At 36.3% G+C, this 9,529-nt stretch overlaps 1 protein-coding gene and 1 long non-coding RNA gene across 3 annotated transcripts; both read right to left on the reverse strand.

Annotated features, from left to right (window-relative positions):
• Positions 1 to 536: 536 nt before the first annotated feature.
• On the reverse strand, positions 537 to 1,253 carry LOC145812761 (uncharacterized). The gene is made up of 2 exons (XR_014356274.1): positions 987 to 1,253; positions 537 to 722 (listed from the first exon to the last, which is right to left on the reverse strand). It is a non-coding gene; the product is annotated as an uncharacterized LOC145812761 (long non-coding RNA).
• A 412-nt stretch (positions 1,254 to 1,665) lies between these two features.
• LOC145789404 (uncharacterized) lies at positions 1,666 to 5,670 on the reverse strand. Of its 2 annotated transcripts, XM_082907927.1 has the most exons (8): positions 5,478 to 5,670; positions 3,265 to 3,515; positions 2,951 to 3,154; positions 2,782 to 2,871; positions 2,449 to 2,553; positions 1,965 to 2,366; positions 1,804 to 1,884; positions 1,666 to 1,724 (listed from the first exon to the last, which is right to left on the reverse strand). In XM_082907927.1, exons 1-8 carry the CDS (start codon positions 5,665 to 5,667, stop codon positions 1,674 to 1,676), a joined length of 1,374 nt encoding a protein of 457 aa, XP_082764053.1. In that variant the 5' UTR covers positions 5,668 to 5,670; the 3' UTR covers positions 1,666 to 1,673. The 2 variants fall into 2 exon arrangements, with proteins under 2 accessions (XP_082764053.1, XP_082764054.1); XM_082907928.1 differs by lacking the exon at positions 5,478 to 5,670 and having other exon boundaries at positions 2,951 to 3,138; positions 3,265 to 3,417.
• Positions 5,671 to 9,529: the final 3,859 nt, after the last annotated feature.

Below are 9,529 nucleotides of genomic sequence, written 5' to 3' on the forward strand. Positions count from 1 at the left end.
GTGTAAAATCTATGATACTGCTATAGATGTCAAAACAAGCTTATTGACACATGAAATACTCAAGTTACTCAAGAGTATCACATATCTATAGCATTCTCTTTCCTATATCTATATCTTTAGAAGAACACTGAATGAACTTTCCTATAAGCCACTAATTGTCAGTAAGATTATTAGCATTCTCTTTGTTTTTCTATACGCATGCAATCTCTTAATATTTAAAACAATGATGCCAAAAGAGAAGAGAGTATTATAACCCAGTTCAATGTCAGACTATGTCCCTACAAAGTTCCACATAACCTCCAACAAACAATAAAGAATGTCACTGGCTATAAATCCTGAAACTATAAAATGAAAATTTCAAAACAGCTGGGTGTGTGCATCCTAGCACTTGAAAGGAGTTTTTCTTTCAAACTTCATCTCATTTTCCAGCAGTGGTTCTAGTTTAGATACTTCTGCAACATAGAGAAGCATACTGTACAGCCAACAGGAGAACATTCTCCAACAAAATTAATTACAACTACAGAATTCTGCAATAGTAATACAAACACAAGTTATAGATACAAGTATTTGTTTTCAAGTCAAGCACGGAGAAACTAAAAGCATTCACTAATCTACTTCAATAGGTTAGAAAGAAACTGCATATAACAAGATCCAACCTCCTTGGAGTCTGGTCTTAACAACCCACAGTGGATTTGCTGCAATTTCTGTGACAGCACCAGCACCTGAAGCAGCAATCATATTCGCACCAAATGTAAGTTGAGAACTGTTATTCACTGTATTATCACAGTATGAAATGTTAAAAGAAATTAAAACAATCAACTGAACAAAAATCAGCAATTATATTAACACGGAAGAAGGATAAAAACATGTAGCAAAACCTTATAAAACAATGAAAAAAATATTGTTGGGAGAGATTGGCTTGCGCCAGCTTTTAAATTAAGGGGGGAAAGTGAGAGGATTCTACTACATTTTGCACAAACAATTACCAAAGAGGTAGCTTCTAATATGGTTGTTTTCCCAAAATGACTGGATGAAACTAGAAATACAGATATTGCTTTGCCCCTGAAAGAATTCCCAGGGAGAACAGATTACTAGATAAATAAAGAAGAAGCAAAGGATAAGATTGGAACATTCATAAGACCCACATGCAGTAGTAACAACAAAAATTGCCTTAGAACACTGGTAAATGAGCCCGCTCCATGGGCAAAATCACACATCTTTTCATGATATTTGCATCAAACAAAATCACACATCTTCTTCACACATCTTCATCAAACAACCATGTAACTTATTTTCATGATATTTGCATCAAACAAAATCACACATCTTCTTCACACACACACACACCTAAACAAACCCACACAACACAAGCTCTTCTAAAAACATAAAAACCATAAACAGAGAGAGTGTGGACAAAAACAGTCAAGCATAGCAGTCTAACCATGGCAGTCATGAACAGTCTAGCACCTAAGCATAGCATTCTTGCATCAAGCAGACAAAGTTCGACAAAAACAGCAGCGAACTGTCAAATTTATCTAGTGATAGCATGCACATTGGACTACTTGCAGCTGCAGCTCATGCTGCTGCTACTAATAGCTGTTTCACTAATGCTGCTGCCTTACAAATCAAATGAACATAAACCACGAACCAGTGATATTAGTACGTTTACCTTGTTAGTTCTTCTTCTTCTTCTTATTCTTCTTCTCTTTCTTTGAAAGGTGAACCTATATTTAATAAGAGCAAGTATTGTAATTAATAAGATATGTTATTTGTCAAAAAAGCTTTGATTAAATGATTGCTCACCTCTTGGGATGAAAATGCATGAGATTGTTGTTGATGTGACATTGGCCGAACAGTGGGATGACTACTAAGTGAATCCACAACCTATCATTCAATAAGAGACTTAAATTGTATATTAGCTCTAGGCAATTTAAAGTAATAACTAGTAAAAATAATTAAAATACCTGCTGCCTATGTAATGGGTTTGATGGTGCAACAACTGGATCAACGGGCACGCCTGCAGCTTGCAATTGAGATTCCAAAAATTGAATTCGTGACTGAAAATCTGTGCGTATAGCCTGAATTTGTTTCTCCATTACTTCATTCATCTTCGACTCAAACTGCATTTGATACCGTTGAAGTTGCTCTTGAACTTGTTCTTGAACTTGAGTTTGGAAGAGACGATTCTGCTCTTGTGACCGCCTATATCCACCTCCAAAAACATCAGTGGGTGACGGTCCCAATCCAAACGTCCGAACACGACCAGGTCGCTCTGGGCCCATAATTTGTGTGAAGATTTGCTCCTGTAATGCTGCAGGGTCAGTAGAAGATCCCTCCATGTGCTCTGCTAACTCATTCATTTGAGTCTGCAAGTTTGAATTCAATAATTAGCCTCCAATATAAATATAAATCATATTAAAAGTCCAAAGATAAAGTAGTATTACATACCATAACCTCATTAACTGAATCACTATTTGACGTCCCATCTTTCATGTATGCGGCCATCCACACCTGTGACCTACTAGCAGGAACCCCATTGTTCTTTTTGGTCTCCTATAAATGAAAGACAACCAAAATCTTAAGATAAATAAGAAAATTAAATAATTAAGCAATTAAATATGTGAACAAGTGTAAATAAAATAAACAACTAAGCAAATAACATCTGTTTTTGTAGAACTGGTATAAATTCATTATGGTGCAAATTGTTGACACCTTTTTAGCACATATAGACAGCTATAGATGACAAAGAATGAAAAGGATGAATGGAGAGAATAATTATACCTCCAGTCGAACTACTGAGAAAGGCTTTCGGCCTGTCCTATGATGTAATGTCTTCTTCTTCCGGATTTTTCTATTCTTCTTGCTTGATTTCTGTCCAATATGAAATTTATTTAAGATGTTATAAAAAATTATCATATATAAACATTGTTTCACATAAATAAAATTTTACCGATGCACTCTGAGTGCCCCAATAGTAGACCAAAGCCCGCCACTGATCCTCATGTACTCTATCTGGTCGATGAGCCAACCTTTCTGCATCATTCTTGAAGGGTTTGTATCCCATTGTTTTCACTCGACTTTTCCAATCTCTCCATTTCTTTCCAAATGAAGCCATTATTGTTCTCTTCATGGATTCATCTGCATCCGTATGAGCCTGCATTACAATTATAGACACTTGTAATATGCAATGTCAACTACACTTGTAATATGCATTTCATATGGAATACAATTGTAACTTATTTCATATTAAATATCCATATATACCTTTATCTCCCTCCATATGTTATCTTTGTTTTGTTTTGGAACATAATGCCAAGTCGTAAAAGTGAGTGGTGCAAGACTCCCATCTCGTGCCAAAACGCCCAAATGTGAAGCAAGGGATGTGTGTCCTTCAACTACTTGATTCAACTCGTTTGGAACAACTTTTAAAATGCCATCTTCACTAGTACCCCATTGACCATGCACATATGTGGGACCCCTTGTCTGCTTTTGTGTGGCTTGACTTGAGCTAGGACCTACAAAACAATAGTAATAAGCTTCATATCAGTTTCTTTATGATGCAGTCAATTGGAAGCTTTCTTTTCTTTTGTGTGGGCCTTTTCACTGTTGATCCAAAAACAAGTAGCAAATTTCAATTTTGATTGAAGCTATGTGAAGGTCATACATGGAAGCTTTCTTTTCTTTTCTTTTTTTAACACAGCCATGTGAAAATAGAACTTGAAAATGATAGGAGGCCCCTCACATCACATGTATACTCATCACAACAGCCACTACTAACACAACAGACAGTCCAAGGAAAATCCATCTATATCAAATATATGAATGAACTATGCACTACCCTCTCTCTCTCTGTCTTCATTCACAGCACAGCAAGGTAGAGAAGTTGTAACAGCCCTTTCAAACACCTCACATGATTTAGGAGGTGCCTCACCCTCTATTACAGTGTTAACCTGGCAGAATAATATAGTTCTGTCAAAGAACAAGGCCCAAGGAGCCAACAGCACAATGACATAGCCATTTGCAACATAGAAAAAGAGACACCCTCAGAGTCTGGGTGCCTCGAGTCTGAATAATTCCAGAGGGTCTTATTGCCTGGTGGTTGCTAAGGCAGGTAATTCAGTGCAACAAACAGAACACAATGTAATAGACAGATGTGCCAAAACTGGAAGGAGACACCATCGCTGGCCAGTGCCTCAAGTCTGGAGGAGTTCCAGGTCTTATTCCAGGTGGTGGGTAAGGCATGTAATTCAGTGCAACAAACATAACATAATGTAAAAGGCAGATGCACTACTTCAGCAAACCTGCAACTGATGCTTGAAGGTTGAAGCACGTTCCCATTGAAACTAGGCTTATGGCCCAAGAAGTTGGGTACCAACCAAGTATCTCCAGAGAAACACTGATATGGGCTTTTCCACACCTTTAACTCACCAAACTTAGATCTGGTTAAGCATAACCACAAGTAGACTTATCAACAAGATATTGTGAGAGGGTACATGATTAGGCTCTTGACCCCTCGAATCCCAAAAAGACAGTGATATTGGAGCTATTTGAAGCCTGATCAGAGTAATACTGGTAAACACCGATTGGCACTAGGTTTGACCCAAAATTCTGGCAGTACATCTTCCATGGCATGGTTCATGACGACCAAAGATTATTAAAAGCTTACACAATTCATCATTCAGCCTGACAACATGTAACATGTAAACACAAAGCGGATGTGAAAAAGTCCTGTCATCCGAGATAACTACATACCAGCAGCCACTTCCATTGGAGGATTGAGGCTCAAAACATGCCACATATCGTCGAGGAACAAAAAGCAAAGGAAAGAACACCATAAATTCAACAAACCAACTTCTATCAAGGGCTAGAAGAGCTATATATCTCATTGCTATTATGCTCTCCAAGAACTAAACTATATACCTCTACATTTGAAAATGACAAAAAACAGAGGAGGCACAAATCAAGTCCATGAAAATTCCTTCTGTTTCTGGATTAATTCAAGTCGAAGCAGGCAAAATGGACACACACAAAAAAAGGCTTGTTTTCTCTCCAAACAGGCATTGGTTCTACTATGAACCAAAAAAGGTCTATGTGGTGGAACCTACTGCGCCCCAGATAACCCCTAAGATGACTACCAGAGTATCAACTGGAGCTAAAATCACTGAATAAAACACCTTAAATTACAGTTAAATAAACTACCAGATAGCTTTGTTCACTTTTATCCACCTAAAAACCAAATACACAAGGACAAACAAAACAGAGTGGTAAACATGACACTCTAAATATGGGCAGAAAAACCAAAATAAACATCAATGAAAATAAGTCGATACAGGGATTTCAAATGCAATTATCCACTATCATTTTTATTGTTATGCATGATGTACATAATTTATTGTTATGCATGATGTATGATAGATAGGACTACAAATCTAACTCAAAAACACCATAAGAAAATATCAAGCAAAGTTGATACATACCAGCTGAAACAGAGCCATGTGATGTACTACCGCTACGTGATGTGGTAGGAAGACTGCCTGGTGGATGCCATGATGCCGGTGGATCGGGTATGACTTTCATCTTGAGTGTGTTCTGAGTCTCATCTGAACTAAAACTACTAGAGCTTGATTGCTCACTTTCACTAGAAGAATGGTCGAAGCTAGAACTCATAGATAATATCTATAAAAAAACTACAAACATAAGAGTAAGGACATGATAATCTATAAATATCTACTGCATTCAAAACAAAATAAGAGTACATGAAAGGTAAAAATGGCCATTTAAAGAAAGGTACAAAGGTACAAAAGCAAAGATTTTATTAATATGAATATCCATACAGAAAACACAAATGTAAAAGTGAATATGCTGCCAATTACAATATCATATCAGTTCTTCGTCATCTTCAAATTGTGCCTCTGTCGATGCTTCAAGAGGTCCAATAGTTTCATCAACAGTTGTTCCATCAATACCCTGCCTAACCCAATCCATATCCTCCTCACAAGTGAAGGAAGCTACATCTAACTCTTGATCACCAAATCCTTCCACTTCGTTGTGATGTAGTCCTTCATCAATAGTTGGTTGTTCTCCACACACCTCATACAAGTCTCTAGGTTTCATCTTGAGTACAACATTCCAATCTTCATCAACAGAATCATTAACATAAAAGACTTGTTGTGCTTGAGATGCTAGGATGAATCAACATCATGCAAGTACCTTGAGCAAAATTATTGGGTCACGTTAATATCATATAATTAAAAAATATAATTATAAATTATAAATATATGATATTAACGTGACCCAAAATTCGCATTATTTATAATTTATAATGCGGAATTCTTTGTTGCTTCTTCTTAACATCATTCTCCTCCCCCTCAAACTGTTTGTATCTAGGCATATGACACACTATGCAATCATCCATACCAGCTGTTTCCTTCCAATATAGTGAACAATCCCTTGGGCATGCATGTACCTTATGATAATCGAGGCCCAAGTCCCTAAGAAGTTTCCTTGTTGCATAAAATGACTTTGGCAAAGTTTCACCCTTTGGGAACGAATCCTTCAAAAGCTCAAGCAACATCGTGAAAGACTTGTCACTCCATCCACTAAGGCACTTGATGTGCAATAACCGAACAATAAATGAGAGCGTTGAAAACTTCTGACACTCAGGATACAACTCTCTTTCGGCCTCTTTCAATAAACTGAAGAATTTTTCGGTTTTCTCATCTGGACCTTGTTTAATACCAGAACTTGCTGCCTCGTGAATAAAGCTTGGTGGAGGAAGTCCAAATCCTTCGTATAGCATTTCATAAGTTTCATCACCATCGTTCGAATCAGTTTGCCCGACATTCACATTGTGTGGCACAGGCGATGACAAATTCTCCCCATGAAAAATCCAACTGGTGTAACTTGGAAGAAACCCGTTGATCATTAAATGTTCCCCTAACAGGCCTTTCTCCACCAATTTGACATTACGACACCGTTTACATGGGCATGTGACTTCATTCAACAATGGCTTATTTTCGCATGCAAATTTAATAAATTCCTTAACCCCTTGTATGTATTCCGGGTGCAACCTATGTTGATTTATCCAACTTTTATCCATCTGACTCCGTCTTACACTACAAATGTCACTGCCAAATCAACAAAGTTTAAAATTACGATTCCATTTTAATTAATCTCAACTTCAATTAAGTACCTTATAATGCATGCGACATGACATCATTCACCTCTAACTGGTCTCTAATATGTTGGTTCATCCTACTTTCCCATTCAGGAATGCACGGTCTATATTGTAAAAAGCAGTTCATACCGCTTTGTTCATCTCTAACAAAATTTCGGCAGCATCTCCCCATGGTTCTCCAAATACACGACATAGACTAGGTGTACTGCTACACCTTGTCTAGTATGCACTCGGAGAACACAAGGAGTTGCTACACGAAATCTATACGAGATGGACTATCAGCAGTAGAACTACTAATTACAATACAGACTTGTGCTCCTGAACTGTCCAAACTGGACAATCCAAGAAGAGCTTCATCAAAGATGACTAGGTATCTCTAATGAAGATTCTTGGACGGGTCTAAGGCTATTTATGCATGCATGCACCATTAATGATTGCATCCCGGTAGTGCAATCTAAATTAGCACTATCAAGCATACTAGAAGCATATCTAGTATGAAGCATATTAATGAAGAAACCAAAAGTTTCTACAATGCTCTTGATAGATTATTATAGATTCAAGAAATACATTGCTCTCTCAAATCCATCAATAATAGAATAATTTTGGCAGGAACTCATGGATGTGGGAAGTTCAAACCCACTACCCAAACCAATAACTGTACCAAAGCTCGAATACTTCTGATGATGATTCAAAAAACACCAAAGAGCAGCCACCAAATGAGGAATCACATTCACAATCACAATCACAACCACAACCACAATCATATGATAGAACAAAATTATTTTTATCAACTAAAAGCACAACATAAGATGTGATAAGAAATTGCTTTGCTTCTAAATTAATGCTCATACAAGGACACATAAACTACCAAAGTCAGACTCTTGGAACTCAAGAGAAAGTGAAAAATCTATAAACTTAGTCATAGTTTTGATGAACATCCAATGAGAAAGACAATCATAGTTTCTTGAAAAATTCAAAACCCAACATAAACATAAACGCGCTACTAAAAAATAAAGCACAAAAAATAAATGAATTTTTTTCTGAGGGTAATTGAGACCAACTAAATTAACAATTCACAGACAAAATCACCCTATTATCATATTCAAGGGGGCAATCCATGGTTAATATCACAATAATTGATCATTACGGAAAAAAGATTCATCAAGCACTATATATATACACATATATTTCACAAAAACAAAGATTATAGGAGAGTAAGATAAAGGAATTGAGATCAAATAAATTAGTAACAATTAACAAAATCAAATACCCTATGAAGAGACTGGCACACCTTTGCTGGCAAAACATTGACAAAGAGAGGATTAAAAAGAAAAGAGGACCAGAATGAAAGTGTTTTTTTATTGAACAAAATAAACCTATAATTTCTAACATCATAATGAAAAGTCTAATTTTAGTTCAAAAATCATAATGAAGAGTGAGGAAGGGCATTGTTACCTCACTTACTTATGACTTCAAACAAACAGGGCATCAATGAAAATGATAATGGGTACTCATTAAAGAATGAGCAACTGTTGTATTCAATGACCAAGTAATCAATTGTTAACATTAAAATTTGTATTAATATGATCAAACTTGGAATATTCACTCACCTCTGGGCACAATTTTATGGTGCGTTAGTGTTTCAAATAAACATAATAACAAATTACATAGATCTACCCCACAAAGAGCTTTTAAAAGCCAAGTTTCTCCTTTCTTTCTAGTTAATAATTTTTCACAAAAGCTTTTGGCAACTAGTAGGAAGAGTCAACAATGCAATAACATTATATCTTCCCATGACCAAAAGTGGTGCTAATCACCAAATTTTAGAGACAAACAAGATTACTGTCTTCACAGAGACCATTTCACTACTATAAGAGCGATCAAAACATAAAACAGCTCTTATCACCAACCTAATTTCCATCCTACAATTTCCAGTTATCATAATATTCATCTGTATATGTGTTTATCATATCTAACCATCTATCTCTCTCTATATATATATACAAAGAGGAAAAAAATGCTCCTTTAAATTGCCCGCTTAAGAACAAGAGGGTCCTTTCCAATTGGCATCAATGCAAATGATGTCCAGGATTGACTTAGAAGATGGTGCATAACACTCCTATTTTGGAGTCGCCTCTTGGGCTTGGAGCCCAAATAGGCAACCCGTAAGATAGGCCGTTAGGTTCAAGGTTTCAAATAACTAACAGTATCAAAATATATATCAGTATCAATGATATAGTCATATATCAGTCAATATCAACTGTTATATTCCAAGTTTGATCATAAAATGGCCTTGCTAATAAATGTATTGACTACTCTCTTAGTAGGTTTTGAATTTTGTACCTACACTTG

The sequence above is a fragment of the Camellia sinensis genome, chromosome 15 (assembly GCF_055761805.1).
Source record: "Camellia sinensis isolate YWXY chromosome 15, ASM5576180v1, whole genome shotgun sequence".
NCBI classification, from domain to species: domain Eukaryota; kingdom Viridiplantae; phylum Streptophyta; class Magnoliopsida; order Ericales; family Theaceae; genus Camellia; species Camellia sinensis.

Coding starts and splice junctions, on each gene's coding strand:
- LOC145789404 (XM_082907927.1), bottom strand. CDS start 5,667: ATGAGTTCTAGCTTCGACCATTCTTCTAGTGAAAGTGAGCAATCAAGC. Junction 2,872..2,950: donor GGGGCACTCAGAGTGCATCG/GTAAAATTTTAT, acceptor CATATTGGACAG/AAATCAAGCAAGAAGAATAG. Junction 1,725..1,803: donor ATGCATTTTCATCCCAAGAG/GTGAGCAATCAT, acceptor TATTAAATATAG/GTTCACCTTTCAAAGAAAGA.